Here is a 20,848-nt window from a genome sequence, read left to right on the forward strand (position 1 = left end):
TCAAACAAAAGTCTAAAAATACTCTGATTATCTGCACTCCCATAAAATGTCACCAATTCACTGGTGACTTTGTGAATTAATAAAAAAAAAAAAGTTTGTGTGGCTATCTTTACATCTTTATTATAAACATTAAATAAAAAGCATTTTTAAGAAAAAACAAATTTGATGTGGCCAGTATTTACATTTTTATAATTAGTGAATGCTGTGCATCAAAATAATGCTTAAATAAAGTATAAAAATCCATGTGCACTCGAACACATATGTGAGCTGGCTTTTGTTGCATGTTTATTCGAAAATATGTAACAAACATGCCACTTTTGCAATTGTTGAAACTGGAGGTGGAGATATTTAGAAAATACCGAATTCTTTTCATGAATTTTTAAACAGGAATTATTCTTTTCGAATATACCGTAACCTTAAAGTAACTAATTTTTTTAACATTTTCTGTGATTTTTGAGAAAGGTACTTAAAGCAAAGTAGATTGCCCTAATATTTCGAATCTTATTTATTTTGATACAACATTCCATAATAAACATCATTTTATATTTATTTAACTTTGCCATGATGCCTGCATTGTATGTTTAAGGAATTTTAGCTTCATCAGAACAGAAGCATAAAAAAGCAATATATAGTTGACTATTATGCTATTTATATTATTAGTCTAGAGATTATTTTATAGCAGTCTGTATTATAATTTGTTTCCATATCCAATATCTGCAAACTTTCCACTTTTATAATATTAGTGTCAGCCAGTGATAATTTGGCCCAATTTCCCTATATTACAGAAAACACCACTTAATAATAAAAAGAAATTATGATGCGGTACATCAAATGAAGATCAGAAAATTATCTATCAAATTTCATGTTTATAGAGAAATTTATTTTATGAAGTTTATGAATATTGTATTCCAGATTTTTAAAAATGTTTTAGTATAAAAATGTTATCTATTTTAGATGAAATTAATTATGTAACCATGTAATTATAAATTATAAATCTGCAAAAACATTTATCACAGAATATATGAATCATCTTAAACCATAACCCCTTCCCCAAAAAATTTATTAAATAAGCATGATTTAAAACCATTCTGAAAATTCATTTCCTTTCTATAAGAATTACTTGAATAATATAAATTAATTATAGCATAATCATTTGAATTTTTCAAGTTAATTCATATCTTTATATATGCCATGATAATTTTTTCTTTTGGAGATGTTCAAAGTTAACACTTAAAATATTAACTTTCTAGCATCTTTAGATTTTACTTCCTTTTCAAAATTTTGCATTTTTAAATATGCATGTCTCTAGTTGAAGTTTAATTAATTTAAGTTTTTAATCTCTTTATTTTCAGTATTAATGTTTTTTTAATAGTAAAATAATGTTTTATCACTTGGCTAATACTCATTAGAATAATATGCCATGAATATATATGCTATGAAAGATATTGTGCATTTAAAATGTTAACGTTTTAGCATTTTTAGATTTTACATCCTTTTTAAAATTTTACATTTTTTTACTATGCACATCTGTAGTTGAAGTTTAATTAATTTAAGTTTTTAATCCCTTTATTTTCAGTATTAATGTATTTTTTAGTATTAAAATAGTGTTTTTATCACTTGGCTAATATCTCATTAGAATGATATTAAAGTATTAATTCTTATGGAAATTTTCAAATTACATCAAACAAATAGCTTTTTGACTCTATTAATTAAAATTTAAGTATTCCAGTTTTTTGTGTCTTCAGAAAATTTTGATAAGTATATGAAACACTTTTAAAGATTAAACTATTTTAAATATAATAAACTAGATGTGTGTGTTTATTTAATGCTTATCACATATTAAAGACACTATAACTTTTGCTCAATTCTTTAATAACAACAAATAACTTCAGATTTTACAATCAAGAAGATCAGGTTTTACATGCATATCATTTTACTAGTTTGCCTTGTGTATTCAATGTATCAGACATATACTTATAGCACAGTCTGTATTTCTATTATATTTAATGAATGTACATATTACATGAATTATGTACAGAATAAACAGATCATAGGAACAAATGCTATCCAGTACTTTCATATTTATATTTGCTATTCAGTTGAAATACATAGTTTAACACAAATAAGAGAAAAATACAAAAAAGCACAACTCCCAAATACATAAAAATAATATTAAATGCAATCTGTTTTATAATACTGTATGTAAAAATAAAGTTTCAAAATACATTTCAGAAAGTGAAATACATGTAAAAAATATCACAAAAATATAGTTTGTAAATTAATACTTTTACAAGATAATTATATAACTTGCTTAATAAAAGAACAGCAAATAATGTATATCTGCTTGTAATACTGAATAAATGTAAATCTATAAAGAAATTCTCTTTGAAAATTAATAATAAATAATCTGCTGTATTTCAGTTCCTTTTAAAATTATATACTTTCAGAGAGTAAATCAAATAGGTGCATAATTACAGGAGGAATAATATGGTAAAAAATAGGGCCTTTTTAGTGAATCCACATTTAATCTTTACATCGTATTATGATAAAGATTTCTTTGGTTTTTAGATTGTAGTAGTAGTAAATACAATTTCTTTTAATAACAAAATACATTACAAATTTTGAAGCTTATACAACATTTTTTAGACATGCTTCTTTATCAATAAAAGTTTTCTGGATTTTTTTAAAAAGCTCTTGCATGATATTCACAACTTTAATTATTAAATATTGAAAGCCTTAGAAAAATAAGGCAGTTGTTAATAACTTTCTGCAGCAAGTTCTGAGATTAAAATACTATTTTAAAAATTTTTATGGATAGGTGAATAAACTTTTGTAATAAGTCCTCTGCCAATTTAGGATAAATAAGCTATTTTTATCAGATTTTTTAAATTAAAAATATGATACCTATAATTGAAGTTTATTGAATGTCTAAACTATAAAGAAAATAATTAAGCTAATAAAATATAAGCATGTTACATGAACTGGGAATTTCTCAGGCAACTTCTGTGTTAAATGTAATAAATTTTTAGATTGTTATATGGAGGGTATGTAATTTTTTTCTCCTCAAATGTTAAAAAAAGTAAGCATTCAAATACAGTTATATACAAATATATTTTACAAACATAGCTGCATTAGCAATTTGATAGCTCTTCACTAAATAAATTGTATATTTTTTTACAACAGCATGCCTCTTGACTGGTTCTGTTAAATTTACTGTGTAAAATCTAGACTGCTAGAAATATCACAAGCAGCAGACATGAATTTTTTAAACTATTTAACTGTGCCAAAAAATGGTACAGAAAATACACATCTGCCATGTGATTTCTTTTGCCCTTCTTAATGGAATGGTAGTCTCGACGTGACTTTTTTAAAGTTTAAAAGGTGAACAGAATCTGTAAAAGAAAATATATAAGCTTTTTTTTTTTCTTTACTATTGATATAAAATGTTCAATGATATAATTATTAGCAAAAAATTAAATTCAAAATTGCAATTAACAAAATTCAAATATATATTTTGTAACATTAATTCATAAAATTGCCATAAACTAAAAAAAGACTGTATATTTCATGGAGTTAAATTTTTTCAAATAGACAGGAAAGTTTAAAAAATATGCTGAATTCCCGGATCCTCTTAAATATGAAATTCAGGTTTCTTACATGTGAAAACTTGTCTAAAGTCTAATTCAGTCTTATTCTGTAGATTAGTTTTAAAGATCTTTATAGAACATTACACTCAGTTTCATTTTGTCATATTTTTATGGAATCATATATCTATATATCTTTAAATTAAATATATTAATATATTAAATTAAATATATAATTCAAATAAATCCATCTAAACCTGAAGTGTAAGATCTAATGGAAAATCATCTCTGCCAACTCTGTAAGAGCAAAATGCTTAGAAGACTTTTGAAAATAAAATTCAGGGGAAAAAATTTTGAATATTCTGAAACAATTATGTGAGGGAAAAACTCATGAAAAAATATGAAAGTCGATGAATTAATTTAAAAATAATTACATTAGCTTTTTGTTACAAGTGTTAATTACATGTGTTTTGGAAGGTGTGCTTTTGAGCATTTATTATCTTGCTTATGTTTCAGAAGTAAAATATTCCTAAGTCACCAGGTCACTTTCAAATATGAGAGGGAAATTAAAATGTTTTATTTTAATATTATTTCTTAAATATAATTTTGATATATCATTATTTTAATACATTAATGTTATGTTCGTAAAACAAAATTTTCAAAATATTTGCATATCTGCAAATAAAAATTTTGCATTCAGATTGATCTTAAAATCACCAAATTTACTGCCACATAACAATGTATTTATTTCATCAAAAAGAAAAAGTTGTTTTTTGTCACTAAAAGCTTCTGAATTCATTCACAAAAAAAAAAAAAAAAAAAAAAAAAAAAAAAAGTTAATATTTCAATGGGTATGGCCTTGGACCCAGAAATTCAAGTTCACCAACATGTTAGAAATAGGAACAAATCCAGAAGATAACCCATCAGATACATATATGTCAATGAATCACCAAAAAATTTTTAACTCTCATTCATAATGACAATTGTAAGAATAAGACAAAAATATCAGATAATTAAAACTAAGAACTTTTAAAAGACCATAGGGAACTCTGCTTTTATGAATCAGTGGGCTTAATTTGACTTTTCTGTTACTGCAGCCTGTTGCTTTAAAATAGAAACTTCAAGGTTATTTTCTGTTGTCCAGTTTGTCTAATAACCATGGGAATGACAGCTGTTGCAGACGATTCATCATTGATTCAGAAATCAATTAAAAATTTCAGTATACACCTTGTCCACAAAAGATCCTTACCTGACCTTTTATTTTTGAAACTGTTGGTTGTAGACATGCATTTCTAGTTAAAATGTTTTAAAGGGTGCAAATATTCCTGCCTTGGTATTTTAAAACTTAAAAACATCAGTTTTATAAAAAATTACAAATTTTTTTTTCCATTTATTTATTTATTTATTTACTTAGAAAAATGTTATACTCATCATGAAACATAAAATATAAAAAGTTTGATTTCGATATGACATAAATTGAGCAAGATAATGTATTTTAAAGCCTGCAATTTTTAAGGATTCTGCAGCAATAGAAAATTCTAATTTATTATCGTCTTTGAGGAGTTAGTTAAAAGATAAATAAGAATTAATTAAGGTTGTTTTTATTTCCATTGAAAGTTATTAAATGATATTCTTTTAATTTGTAATTTGTAGAAGTATTTGGTGTAGGTATGGAATGAAATGTATATTGGGCCATTTATATTTTATGTTACTTTAAATCGGGTAATGTACAGAAAAATTAAATTTAAAATATTAAATGAACTATTGTTTGACTAATTATTGTCTCACTGAAAGATTTGCCAGCTGTGCACTTTCAGCATAATGGTACTCCAGCACATAAATCTGCAGACCACACACATTTTTCAGTAATTTTGGAACTACTGGAAATGGGGGTCCAGCAGAAATAGAATGGTCCTCTGATATAGAGCCATTAGATCCCCCCCCGAAGCTGAAGGCAGCCACTTCACATGAAAACCGTTCAAACTATTGCTTTGCCTTAGAATTTCTCATTTTATGATTTTCTTTTGAATTATATGAATATCTGTCGTAATATTTGCATAAACTATGTTATTCAATTTCATAAATTATTTATTTTTGTAATTTTATTTATTTATTTATATTATTATCATTATTATTATATATTATTATTATTATTATTATTAAATAGTGTGCTACCAAATTTATAGTATTGTAAATTCATTTTGGGGGAGGGGCAAGAGAGGCAATTTTTTTAATGGCTGATCTTAGAGGGTTCCCCCCGCCATCAAACATCTGAGTACAATGTTTTTATTATTAAAGAAGTATCATTTAATTTTTCATTTTCCTTCTTATTTAAAAGAAAATATAAACTAATTCTTTCAATTTAGTGAAATGTTTTGTGGTGAACTTTTGCTATTTGCAGTCTTTGCTAAAAGTTAAGATCTGTTAAAAAATCTTGTATTAATCAAAACTTTTTATCACAGTCTTTATACCAAGGCTTGTAGACTTTTTCCTAAACTTATAATCTTAATTACAACAAATTTAAATATTGCTGTCTGCAATTATATACAACCTCTTGAGTTTTCAAGAAAAGTTATTTGAAACTTTAAATTCAAATATCTCTCACTCTGTACATGTGTCACACTTTTTTTTATCACCAAGTATAGCATTTTCTTAAATATACATAAAGAGATTGTGAAAGGATATAAAAAGTTAGATTTTGCAATTTTTATTATTTTTTATTTTTAAATTTAAAAGTGCTAATAGATGAATATTTGCATCATTTAAAATATTTTCTAACTTTTTTAAGAATACATCTACAAGCAATGGTTGTGAAAATAAAGATTAGTTAAGGACTTTTTGGTAGACATGGTGTATGCAAATCAATTTTATAACTTATTTATAAATTTGATGCATACTGGACATGGCATTAGGTACAGAAATAATTTTTCAATTAAGTCAAAACTTAATAACATGATAATAAAGTTGACTGAGGATTTGCATAGCATCTATTATTTCTCATTTTAAAAAAATCAAATAATTTTTTGAATAACTCATGAACAATAAGATGAACTAGAATTATAATAATTTATTTTATAAGACAATAATAGAAATGAGTTGATATATTTGTCCTATTCATGTTGTTTAATCAGAGATAAAATTGTATTCATTATATGACTAGCATGTATGTATATTTTGTATATTATTGATACTTTTAGAGAACAGCAAAATGTCATGTGCTTTATTTTGTATGGTTAGTCTATGAGATATAATATGTTTTAAGTTCAGTGGAGGAAAATAATAACTGCACCAACTGAAAAGTTAATTTAGAGTTATAGAAATACGTAGAATACTGATGATGTATAATGTGGAAATGGGGTTTGCAAAATTTATCTTGGTCTGAATTTGGGATTCTCAGCCTTTTTTTTGCCCCATGCACCCCTTTCACCACTGCAAGATCATCATTACCCCCTTTCCAAAATTTGAAAAATGCATACACATTTATTTAAATTTAGCTTACTTTCTAAAGTGTTTTATAAATTGACCAAGAAAAATATAGAAAATGTTGATAAATACCAAAACTTGTATAAAAGTAGCCTTTTATGTGCATAAAACTAAATCCTTAACAGGTAAATAAAGGCTGACCACTTTCTCCCCTGAAGCTATGAAATCCCCCCCCCCGATTGAGAACCCCTAGGCTTAATTTTTGAAGCAGTAAATTTCAAAAAAGCAGTTCTATGCACTATACTTTAGAATATATTGCAGTTAGGAATAATGCATTTAAATGCAAGAAGTATCCATATTAAATAAATGTAAAAAAAAATTAGAATATATAAATTCAAAACTTTTTCTTCTGAAAAATTTCAGCTGTTATCAATTTTGGCTTATAAAATAACTGGTTATAATTTTTCTTGTTCTTCCTCCTATCTTTGGTGTATGATTTTCCAATACAGAAACCCGACTCCCAGAAAAACCCAATCGAACTGCAAAAGCAGATGTGAAGATTAATTTCAGTTGTTTGAATGAACTCTTTTATTGAAAAATAAACTGTTAGCATAAAAGGTTTTTTCCAGTATTTTAAATATTTGACTGTTGTATATTAAAAAAAAAACTGGATTAATGAAAATTAAAGAAAACTTAAGGCGAAGATGCTTATGTTCTACATAGTTTCTCTCCACTTGAGTGTACACAGAATATTCATACAACTACGTGAAACTATCAGAAATCTTTGGATGTTATTCAACATGCGTGTGACTGTGGTTTGAATGTTGTTTATGTTGTGATAGTGTTGAACCTTCATGTAAAGTTTGATTTTTGAGAATTTAAAAAAAGGTCATTTAGTGCCGGTGAATATGGAAGGTGGTTAAGAATTGGCATGTGTTTTTTTGCTAGAAACTGCACCACAGCTCCAACTGTGTGAACTGGTGCATTATGATGCACAAAAAGAAATTCCTCTCCTTCCATCGTTCTGGACGCATCCTCCGGTACAATTAATCAGTGACACCTGGGAATTGCATTGTCATGTTTATCCCAGTTATGATTATATGCTTGAAAGAAAGTTTGTCTCGGAACTTTTCAGACAGACAGTGTATAATATTTCTTGAAATGCAGTAGATGTGATCTTATTTGCAACAGTTGAAGATTATAGCTTATGAAGCACAGAAAAATTGTTAATTAAAATTATAATAAAAAGCTATAAAGGGGGAAAATATGCCATTTTTATGAAAATGAAAAACAATTTAATAATTACAAGAAGAAAATAAGTACAGTCGATTCCGGTTAATCAAACCACATCGGGAAGCCATCGTTTTGGTCCTAATAATCGGCTGGTCCGATTACATGAACATGTCCTATGTTGTAAAACGGAACGTGCTACATGTAGCAAACAGTAAATGTATATGTAAATCATGTACTAAAACGTACTTATGACCTTTATTGTGCAGTACAAATGTATGGTAAACATACGAGGGTTGGAACTTTAATAGTGGCAACACAGCTGAAAAAACGCTACGCAACAAAACCAAAGAATATCGCGTATACCACACTTAAACTACATACCTACCTTACCTCTCAGCAAAAAGACTCGTCCTGCCTACGTCATGCGCATGCGGAGTGACACGTAGAACGAATCCTTGTATTAGCTCGCGGTCTAAAGTAAGTCTTGTCAGGATGTTTTCAAAACAAGAACAATGATGTTGGATAAAAATTGAATGTGCCAGAGGTCATACAGCACGACAGTGTCATCAAGGGCTTCAAGAGGCTTGCGGGGAATCTGCATTGCCTTACAGAACCATAGCGAGATGAGTGAAAGCATTCAATGAAGGACGCCAAAATGTGGCAGACATGCTGCGGCCAGGTCGTCCGAGTGTCAGTGATGCAGACGTGCAAACTAATGGAAAGTGATCGCCGCCAAACGATTCATCAGCTGGCGGACAAACAGGATTAGCACATACAACTGTGCTGCACATTCTGAAAGAACGCCTGTCCATGAGAAAATTGCTTCACGATGGGTTCCACATCAGTTGACGGAAATGCAGAAATGGCTACGATAGGATGCTGCCCAAACCCACCTGGAGCGCTATGAGCGCGAAAGAGATGCTTTTTTACGCCGTATCATTACGCTGGATGAGACTTGGGTCCGATTGTACCAGCCAGAACTGAAACGCCAATCAAATGAATGGCGTCACCACGACGTTCGAAATTTCGTCAGAATCCCAGCAATGTGAAAGTTATGGTGACTTAATTCCTAAGATGAAGGAACCATTTCGTGGCACTCGCTTAAAAACTGTTCCTGAGATTCTTGCGGCAGTAGACCGGTCCATTCAAACTATCAACAAAACAGGCTCTGCTACAGGTATTCTGCGACTTCCTCATCGTTGGAAACGGGTTGTACACAATGCTGGTTACTATATTGAAGGACTGTAAAATATGGTGACGTGAATCACAAGTTCCAGTCAACATTTGAAAAACTTATCTAATGTGATCTGACATGTTCTCTTGACGGATTGCACATGAACGAAATCGGCACAAACTGCTAACGCAGCAATGGGACTGCCTTCATTTCCCTCCTGCATGAAAATACCGATACAAAGTTTCAATGGATTCCTCGCATCCTGTGTTGTCACTTGCACCAACTTATTAGCGGCATCATCATCATCACTTTCTTTGTCTTCTGACGCTGTTTTGCTGCAACTCAAGCAACGATTGCAGCTTCGTAACCTTTATTTTCATCATAGCATTAAAGCTTGTTGTCAATGGATAAAAATTCTTCGCAATTTTGTACCTGTTGAAGTTCCACATCATTTTCAATTTTAATGAGCATGTCCACATCCATCTCCAAAACCAAGTGAGAAAAACAGTTCTGAATTGTCTCACTGCTCACTTTTCCCAGCTGTCGGCCACAAATGTAACTGCTTGTAAGATATTGACCTGGGACACTGACTTCACTGGCTTTTGACAATGAGGTCAGTAAACTATCTTCAATTGCTTCAAGGATGTTCAATAATTAACCAACCTCGCACGATAAAGGGTCTTTACATTTTATATGATGCCCATGTCCATTGGCTGGGCCAAAGCTGTGGTCCTGGGAGGTAGAAATTCCAGTTGGACGTTCATCAAGCAATCTAAATGAGGATGTGCTGCACAATTGTGAAGAAGAAGCAGCACTTTTCTCGACTGGTGTTGTAGCTCTCTATCCCAATTCTTCAGCCATTCTTTAAAAAGTTCAGAGGTCATCCACGCATTTCTGTTCACACAATACACAACTGGTAAGCTCTCCATCCTAAGTCCATTAAAGCAGCGAGGCTTAGTGCTTTTTCCTAAAACTATCAGCTTCCTGACATGTTTGAGCAGCACAAAACAGTTACTTGGATCCATGCTTTTTCGAAGCCAGAGAGTGCAGCATGTTTGTAACTTAACTAGCCGTCTGGTGTAGCACGATAATACAGCCCTGTCTCATCAGCATTGTAGATGTCATCCGCTGAAAAATTTTTGAGAAGCTCGGGCAGTTTTGCTGATTTCCATTCTTCAGCATTTGCACTATCAGCACTTTCTTTCTCGCCATGTGCTTTCTTGAATTGTATGTCATGTCTAGATTTCCATCGACCAACCGTCCGTAGCTTTAAAGTCATCATGGCCTAGCTTTTTAGAGAGTTCTTCTGCTTTGCATTTTAACATTGGGCCTCTTATTCGCACAGATTGTCCAGTAACAATGGCAAACCATTCATTAAGGGCCTATCGACATCTGGATCCTTGCCTTCACACTTCCATTTTTTGCAAGTTTCTCCTTGTCCTTCACATTGTGCCCATTCTTCTCGCAGCTCATTCTCTTGTTTTATCAAGTGCGAAATTGTAGACTTTGACAATCCGGTTATTTCCACCAACCGATGCTGACTGGTGTTTCATGGTTGTTGCTTGATTTTATCTAGGAAACCAATTTTTTCAGCTATCATCAAGTCCCGTCGTGGCATTTTTGCAGGGGAGACAAGACACGTGCACAGTTCACTGACTAAAGTGGTCTGAAGAAACCTTGGTGTTTTGGGTTCAAGATGATGAGGTCAAGAGAGAGATAAAATGCTTGCCATTCAAAGCTTTTGCACTAAAATCATCCCAAAAAAGTGATGAAGTGATAGCTTTCTTGTGTAAACTTTAATCATGATTGACAGGCGGGAATTTCTTTCTGGTGGAGCTGGACACTCTGTTGTTCATTTCCTCGAAACTTGGAGGCGCAGGTCAAAGAAAATGGTGCACGTATTCACCTCCCAGTGATATTGCTTTTGTCATGCATTTTAAGGAATTCCTTGACCTTTGATAAAGCATTTTCCTGGGGAGCCGCAACTACAGATCCTCTCATATGTCGCAGACCTGTACATCCGCTGTACGCGGCCGACTTGTGGCTTCTGTTTCTTATTCGCTCTCATGTTTTTTGGTCCGATTAAAAGGAATTTGGGTCCAAATAAGCGAATCATATTAGGCTTATGTACATAGGATTTGGTCCGAAAAAGCGACTCGTCCGATTATCAGGTGGTCCAATTAACCGGATTTGACTGTATTTTATTCAATTATTTTCTTTATTTAAACTGTTAAAAGTTTTGTTGAAGAAATATTATACTTTAATTTGAATACTTGTACTGAATATGAATTCAGAAATTCATATTGCAAGTGAAGAATGAAATTGATTGTTATTGAGAATTATAAGCTTATGATAATTATAGTTACACTTCTCAGCATGCACTTGATACAAAATTATTCCTTGATTATTTTATTGTAAATATTCACAAATTCAATTTGTCTTTGAAGATGATGTTTGTTATGTGTATATCATTTTTGAAATATATATTAAAAAAAAAACTGCTGTAGAATGTTTCATTTAGAGAATATAATTAAATAGTAAGACAATTAATACATCAGACAGATACTGAATGTTTTAACAGATATAGGAGTGTTGCTTTTCTGTCTGCATGAGATGCATCTATTGGGCACATGAGTACATAAATTATTGAAAACAATGAAGCTGAAAGAAATTCGCCATATTCCTTATTATTTATTTTTAGCTTATTGTGACATAATAAACAGCATCCTTATATTTTTTCTTTAATTATAACAGTTTCATATTTTTTATGACATAATGATAAATTTTACTTCATATCTCTTCAGACACGTATTTTGACTTTTTCAGAAATTGGATTAATAGAGAGTTTTTTTTATGATTATAATAAAATTTAAATGAATGGATTGTAAGTATTTGTTGTAGTTTTTTAAATATGTTATGCTGATATATTTAAAAACTATCCTCATTATCATCTGAATGTCTCAAATATAGCTTGGGATTTTCTTTTTAATGTATGAAAACTAATTGTGTGACCTGTTTATGTTTTATTTCCATTTATTATAATACACAAATTATGCCATGGGTATCTGCTTAAGAAAAAGGATGCCTTTGTAAAGTGCTTTCTATAGGAAACTTGTTCATGTTCACAATATGAATCATGAAAACACCCATGCAGCCAGCCCATTAATAGGGATTCAAACTCATGTCAAACTACCAGTGTTCAGCTGGTTCATTTATTCAGTCATTAGTCTGTTTTATAAACACAGTTATGTAGAGAAATTACATCATGAAAACTAAAAGTTTAAAATGGCTATTAAAAATAATACTAACTTCTTCCGTAAAGATTTGTTTATAGCGATTCTTTTTTCTTTAAAGAATTATTATCTAGAGATAAGGAACAAAGAATTTGTGTAGTTTGTTAGTTGTTGTCTAGAAAAGGAAAATAGAATGGTTTTGTTAGTAGATTCTGTATCATTGTTATTATATAAGCAATAGATATATGAAATTATTTGAGACTAAAACTCGGGGATCAATTTTGGTGCAACTATTTCATTATTATTGCATTTGCTGCAACTATTCATTTATTATGAATTCACACAGTAAAATGTGAGTTTGCAGATTTATTTCTTCAAAATATCAATGCCCTTATTTAATGTGATTGAATTTTTGTGAGAATGTAACACTTGTATATTTCCTTCATTTCCATATTATTCTTATACACTGCATATTTTAATGATATATGAAACAATGATAATGTGCAGCAAATAGTTAGTTTGTTAAGGAATAAAATACTTGAAAAAGATTCAGTGCAGAATATAGTCTTATTAAAATTTTGATACCAGTGCCTTGTGCATTTAAAAAATACACTGATTGTACAAATGTATGTAATTTTTTCCTTATCAATCTGAAATATTTTCTTTGATATTTTTTAACTTAGCTGTTTTAAATTTGCTTATACTGTATTTTAAAGAATGGAGAGAAATGTTTGTTTCAAATAATTACACATGGTCCAAAATAAAACTTAAAATATATATAAAAAAAGGTTCCCAAAAAGAAAAAAGAAACATGCAAAAGAAGAAATAAATGTTAAGTCAAACAAAAACCAGAAAGAAGGAAAAGAGAAGATGAGAGAAGAGAACATACTTAATTATTCACTCACAGCCTCCTGTGTTTCATCGCTTTAGCGACTGCCATCCTTTCGGCATCTGTGAACCCCAGAATACTCTGGATGGCCTTTAGATGCTCTTTATCCTTCTTGGTAAGGAAATAAAAGACAGCATCTTTGAGGAAACGCAGAGTATACTCTGCTTGTCGGTCTCCCATTCCTCTAGCAGCCTCCCTATACAACTGTTTTGTCTGATCCAGCTCCAGTTCAAGCTGTTGAAGCTGCCTTAAGAGATCAGGAACAGAAACACGTTTAGGCATGCGCTGTGAAAAATCCAAAGCTTCATCAGCTTGTTCAAACCTAGCAGCTTCTTGGCCCTTCCTATGAGGAAACATATACTGTCACTGGATAAAATCATGCATAACTAAAAATGTGCAAAATTATAATTTAAAAAAACTTAATTATTTCATGCAATGAATGAGAACTAAGAAAATAAAATGTTTTTAACTCAAATGATATATTCCAGTTCTTAAACTTAACAAGCTAGTGTAAAACCAAATAATTTTTTGTGTTACATTTAAACAGAAACGAAAACTGAAAATTATATACAAAAAGGCATGCATAAAACATTAATAAGCCTTTTCTGGCAGGGTGTTAGAAAAAACTTCTCCATGGTTTCCTATTGAATTTGAAAATCAGTTGCCAAATACTACTTTACACTGCTTCTAGATAAAATAATAAGAAAAATAAAAATCTGAATACAGTATCTGAAACAACTCAGTTTGAAAATAATTATCAAGCAATATTTTAATGTTGTAAGAATTCAAAAATTTAGATCAAAGTTCTTCTTGATGACTGATATCATTAATAATAGCATTTTTAATTTCTGTTGTCTCTAAAACCATTTTATAGTCGAAGATTTGCACTTTCTAAAATGTATATAATGTAGAATGTACTTTTAGTTAGGTCAACAATCAATTTCTTTCTCCTTTTCCTTATAATTTGTGTAAATTCTCATAATTGAATAATCCAATTGAAGGTGAAATAACATTCAGCTGATGAAAAAAAAATAATGCTAATTTTTAATCAAAACCTTTTGCAATCTGCTATATGATTTTACTCACTATTTCCGAAGAACATAAAAAGGATATTTTCTTATCAAAACGACTGCAACAATGCATCCCCACAATTAGCAAATTTAATCACCAAATTTAAAATGTGCATCTTGATTTTTAGATTTAGTTGCCAAACCTATATGGTGGCTATTTTAGTAAGGAAATAACCATTTACTTTAATGTTTCATAGAATACTTTATTTAACAGAAAAGAATTATGCATTTTGCAATGTTAGTAACTGATTAAGACACAATCATACGCAACATAGAATCACAGTTTATTTAAAAATCACATCAGAAACAATCATTTTTCGACAAATAAGAAATGAAAAACCACTTATTAGCAAGAAAATTCAAATGAATAAGAAGTATTGCAAACAATAAATTACCAGAAGTATGCTATTAATCATTAAAAATAAATCTGGTCACAAATGAAGGCTGAAATGTTTTAAGAATCTATCAAATTTTCCAGTATATTTAAAAATTATTCGTTTTATAATTTTTTCAAAAGTAAATTCAACAACTTTTTTAAACTTTTTAACATAAAAATGCTGTTTCAATATAAATGAATGATTTTACATCTATATTTTGAAATAATCTAATATCACACAAAAAAATTTGCCATTATAATTTTAAAAACTTATATTCAGAATAAAAGAAATGTCTGCTTTCTGAAATTTATAACTCATTCTTTTCATTTTTCTGTCTTTTGAAATATATACTTTTCCTTGTCTAAGTATATCTAAACAAAAGCAACATTCTAATGTCGATTAAGTATTTAATAAAAATAATGAGCTCATTCAAAATATTATACAATAATATTCCCATAGTTAAAAGATGTTGAGATAAATATGTAAGTACACAAAATGAAATGAATCTCATTGTATAAAAAAATATAAAAATAAATGACTAGAATTAAATCCTTGATAAAGAAAAGTAGGAACAACCTTTAACAAGCTCATGACATAAGATGATACTGAAAATCTATCACATTCACAATAACCATGTAAGCAATCACAATATATCACATCTGTTGAAAACTCTAATAGTTTCCAAATGTGGCCTTTGATATACATCTTATGGGAATATTTATCAAAATTAATACTTGCAGTTATTTTTACATTATATACGAACATGCATAAAAATTATATTTAATCTATTCATATTTATAATAATATATTTATTTAAATACATTTCTTAGAATATGTATGTGGAAGAGAAGCATGAGGAAATCTGAAATTTAAAATAAAAAATTTACCTATAGACCGACAATAATTTCATAGCGTTTAGTAGAAAAAATTTACAGAATATTTATTTTACTTGAAATAGAGATATATGTCCCAGTCTCGCTTGAAATACAAAGTTTTCCCTAAAATCAACATCAGTCTAAAGTTGAATTATGAGTAGTTTCTTAGACTGTTGAATTAGACTACATGTCATCAAGCATAAAAATGTTGTTGTAATGTATAGAAAAGTTTTATTATTTCATTTATTTTATGTAATAATTTGGTGTTATGCGTAGCAATGCTTCTCAATAATTTTTAGTCAGAAAAGGAATTTAAAAAAATATGTCATTTGAAAATTCAAAACTTTAATATTTAACTGTTTAATTTAAATTGTGTTAACACTGATAATATCAAGTTTGTATAAACATACGTATGGAAGAACTACATCAGGTTTGTCAGTAACTATAGAAAAGTCCTGTAGTAGTAAAATTTGTAACAGATTTTGAGTAATAAATTTATAATTTAAGAGATAATGGTAAAATGCTACTTCCTTACCCTTTCAAGATAAATCATATTACATCAAATAAAATTGAGATTTTTTTAATATATGGAGATTGATACTTTTGATCGTCCCGTGCTAATTAATATTAACTAAATTTATAAAATAATTCTTCAATAAATTAACGCACTGAAACAAATTAGTGACTCTCCTCTGTTAAAATAAATGTGCAGCAGTTTATTCTGCACAAGCAAAAAATTTTTCTAAGGAATAAGTACTCCTGATAAAAATTACGATTCATTTTCAAAAATAAATAAAATTTATACCAAATTTTAAATTAGAAAAACAAATTAATTTTTAATTGGAAAAAAGAAAATAATTTGTATTTCTTATATTCTGCTTTAACATTTTATTCTCTCGTTGCTGATAAATTTGTCATTAAACTTTAAAACTAACTATGGAAATATATAAAAGACTTCTATATATTTTCGTGTTTAATAATTTTTTTATAAATTCAATTTTAATATGGGACTTTTAACTATCTAAAATTAATATACTGAAGCATATTTAAACAGATTTAATTTCATTGAATTCCGGAATTATAATAATTAATACCATTTCTAAAAAAAATCATTAAATCATTTCATTTAAATCCATCATCCAAAGATTTCTGTTATACATTGGCAGGGATGAAAAAGACAAATTATTAATTTAGGTTTAAGTTAATAATGCTATAAATACTTATTCGTAAATGATTAAAAAATTCTGTCACTTCGAAGAAAAGTCTGTCATAACAATTTTTTTAATATTAAATCATAATTAGCTCCGTGTTTTAGTTCTATAACCAATCGATTTTTCTAAATCTTGAATTTCAGATTTGTCGAAGTAGTTAAAAAAATTGGAATGCTGACAACTATCTATGACACTTGCTAAATATTCGTCTAAATATAGTATTACCCTAATTCAAGCCACCTGGCCGAAACTGTTAATAAAGGGCTTTTGATGTGATGAATTGTTCTTGGAATATTCTACATCCTTTTAGAATCACGCGAGTATCAATGATAGGTAATGTGTATTACTCTGAGTAAAAGAAGACAATATGAATTCTAAGACTACAGAAATTGATCCCGTTTCCGTTTAAACAGATAAAAAAAACATTAAAAAAGATAATTTATTTGGGAATTGTTGAACACGCAAAACTCCTAAATCTTCTTGATCAGATACTCACGCTTGATAATATTTAAGAAATTCATGGAACCAGAGCGTTCTAAATTCAAGAATCTGATTATAAAACTATGAAGGTTACAGAATTAAATGAAAGTTCAAATCTTATCTATTCTGGAATGAATATCCCTGAAGATATTAACTCGGACAAGCATGAAATAGTATAAATCAGAATAAGGATAAAATGTATTCTCGCCGACAAGAAGCATCTAAATGAGAAGCGAGGCAAGATCATGTTATGATGTTAACCTAAATTATACGAATTTTTGTGAATGCTGCTATTAATACTTAAATCATGCATAATAGTAAAGAATTTCCATTCTATTCACATTCAAATTTTCATTAAATACAAATAGTCAGGTTCTTCATTTTTGTCCGAAGTTCAAATAGAAAATTCAATACGACGTTTTTAATCCTTTAGCTGTAGGAAAATTGCTTTAATTTCCGTTGCCTATCAAAGGATGACTTACTAGGACATACGTTTGGAATACTAATGTATTCAAATGTTTAAATAAACGTTAAGGTGTAAGAAGAAATTGATTTCTTTGATTGTATTTCCGGTAACAAAATCTAATAAATGTGTTTGAGCATCTGTAGAAGCTTTCAGTGCCAGAAATTTTAGCGAAAAAAGTTAAATTTACTATACGCATAAAAATTTTAATTTTTACACTATTTGGCTTATTTTGTACTAATGGAATATTTTTATTTTCTTAAGGTTATTGATATAAGTCACTAATAAACCGCTTAAACAATAGCAATTCGCGTGATTACAAATGAATTAATTAACCCTGACATTATTATTCAGATATATTTTTTATAATTTCCTTAAATTATTTTCGCGCAGTAAAACTAACTCAAATGTTGATGATTAAACTATAATGCTATACTTTATAAACAAAAGCATGCAGCTCTGGCAGCAAGTCCATTCTAAAAAAAAGTTACTTGCAAGTAGTGTAATTTACAAGTTTTATCTTAAATGAGATCGTATCTATGTACTCCGCTAATACATTCTGGGAAAAAGCTAATAAAATATATTTTAAATCTAAATCAAGAATTAAATAAAAATATGTTTTAAATTAACTCCATGTCTAATAATTCTTTACAATGGTATATAAACTTGAAAAACCCTTTGTTTTTCCTAAATTTTGCGCTGCCTTTGTCATGAAAAAGTTTACTTTATTAAATAATTTTAATTAAAGCTACTCTAATTTAATTTTGAATTCGAAATTCTACCCAGTTAGCTAGATATTTTAAGTTATTATAAGCATATGAAGGAGAAAGATAATACTGAATAACAGAAATATCTGGCACATTTATATACGGTTTCAAGTGCCGATACGCCAGGCCTAATACTGAAACACAGAGGCAAGCTTTGAAAACATTTTTCCACCTGTACATCTTGAGGTACATCTGGTTATGATAATCTTCCTGGTTTTCAATATCTTTTTGTACTTCACTCAGTTGGCTTTCGATGTTCAGGATCTTATCTTGGGCTCTGTCAAACAATGGTCTCAATTCCAAATACCTATAAAAAATACAAAAACATCTGTAAGCAAAATATAAAATTTTGTATCTTAAAATTGGGTAAATGTATTTAAAAAAAATGAAACGTCATTTTTCTAGACTATGTTACATATATTAATATTATAGAGACTTTTATACATTATTTTAATATTAGCTATCATTTATAATTTTTAAAATATCCAAGTCTGTTGAAAAAGTGATTAATTGAAATTTTATTGTAATTTAGATTATCCACAACGCACTTTATTGGCGAACAAAAGTGGTTTCAATTGCTATCTCCATAGTAATTCATTATACTTGCTTCTTAGTTTTAAATATTAATTATAAAAGAATAAAAATATTTTAGGTAAGTAAATAATAACAGTTGCCCAAAAGGGCTCTTTTAAAATTTAGTATGATGTATCATATCAATAGAAATGGTGGACTATCGAAACATTTTACAGAATACTAGATGAATATACATTTAAACTAACACAGGAACATTCAATATCTTCTGTATATGTGAAAGTTAAAAAAATAACGTATTTCTGTAAAATAATTAATATATAACGTAATTCTATAAAAATATTTAATGTTTTTAATTAGATATATCAAATTTTAAAGTTAAAAAAAATACTCTTAAGAATTATATTGTTTTCAATCCATTGCTTAGTTTGTTAATCAATAAAAGATATTAAATTTTAAAGGTCTTACACTTTGCCAAATGGTAACAGACTCGAATGAAAAGTGAAACAACGTATTAAATTGAATCAACGCCAGATTGTGTTTCGAGACTAGAATACAGCGTCAAGATAGAAAGAAACTCTCACTTAGCCAATGGTTTCGGCTAAAGCAACATGTAGTAGTATTGAATACAGTAATTACTGCTAGTAAAGTTGTTAGTGTTTTTTATTATACAGTCCGCTTATTTAGTTTCGAATTATAGAAACAGTAGTTTTATATTATTATAGTACAGATCCTTTGCGTGGAAATCGCAAAGAAAACATCTTAAAAGTGCAAGCATGAGCGTCAATGAGGAATGATAGCATTTAAGCACACCAATCGGTAATTTTGGTGGGTTCAACCGAATTTATTAGTTAATCTATTATCATCAGATCAAATACAGTAGCTATATTTACTACAGTACAGAACAAAATAATTTGCCATGGCTGTAATGAATCATGGTTTAAAGAAGGGTTTAACAATAAAATCCCCTCTTCTTTGTCAAAAATGATAATAACTTCTTAATTTTCCCCCACCTTGAACTCAAAAACGCTTTTTGTTGTTTCTCTTATAGTTTTGGAAATATAGTACGGCGTATTCTCTACTGTATTACTAGACTATCATATCTAATAACATTCTAAATCCATTAAAATGGATTTATTTCCAAAACCTTTTTTCATCATCCCTTCATGAATTTTATATCTCTAAGGAAACGCTCTTCCTTACATCACTAATTGCACCTAGTGTAGTAAAAAATAGATACGGGACATATAAATGTAATTTTAGAAACACGCCACAAATTTAATTTCTCATATGCTATAGGTAGATTTGGTACTTACGTATTAACGCAACCACCTTAGTAGAAGCCGAAAAATTTTCAGAATGTGTCGAACACTGGCAATCATGCGCACAACAGTTCTTCAGTCAAAGAAATCGTCAGATTGCGCCAAGGTGGTTGCGTTAATACGTAAGTACCGAAGATTTTCAACATCATCTTTGTACATGAGGAAACTGTGAAATGTTGAGGAAGAAATTTGTGATTATCCAGGTTCACAACAACA

The 20,848-nt window shown here is 29.1% G+C and overlaps 1 protein-coding gene across 7 annotated transcripts in view; it reads right to left on the bottom strand.

Annotated features, from left to right (window-relative positions):
* Window positions 1-1,855: 1,855 nt before the first annotated feature.
* qtc (GRIP domain-containing protein quick-to-court) overlaps window positions 1,856-20,848 on the bottom strand; it is a 224,451-nt gene continuing 205,458 nt past the window's right edge. For 6 of the 7 annotated variants that reach the window (XM_035351413.2, XM_035351414.2, XM_035351408.2 and 3 more), the window contains exons 4-6: window positions 18,952-19,086; window positions 13,553-13,879; window positions 1,856-3,392 (exon numbers count right to left, since the gene is read on the bottom strand). In XM_035351413.2, coding sequence (XP_035207304.1) covers window positions 3,368-3,392; window positions 13,553-13,879; window positions 18,952-19,086 — 487 coding nt within the window. In that variant the 3' untranslated portion in view covers window positions 1,856-3,367. Of the gene's footprint in view, window positions 3,393-13,536; window positions 13,880-18,951; window positions 19,087-20,848 lie in introns of all 7 variants that reach the window. The other variant, XM_035351410.2, reaches the window with a different exon arrangement.

Source organism: Stegodyphus dumicola, chromosome 7 (genome assembly GCF_044657685.1).
Source record: "Stegodyphus dumicola isolate Sdum_Otavi_A_Nest chromosome 7, ASM4465768v1".
NCBI classification, from domain to species: Eukaryota; Metazoa; Arthropoda; class Arachnida; order Araneae; family Eresidae; genus Stegodyphus; species Stegodyphus dumicola.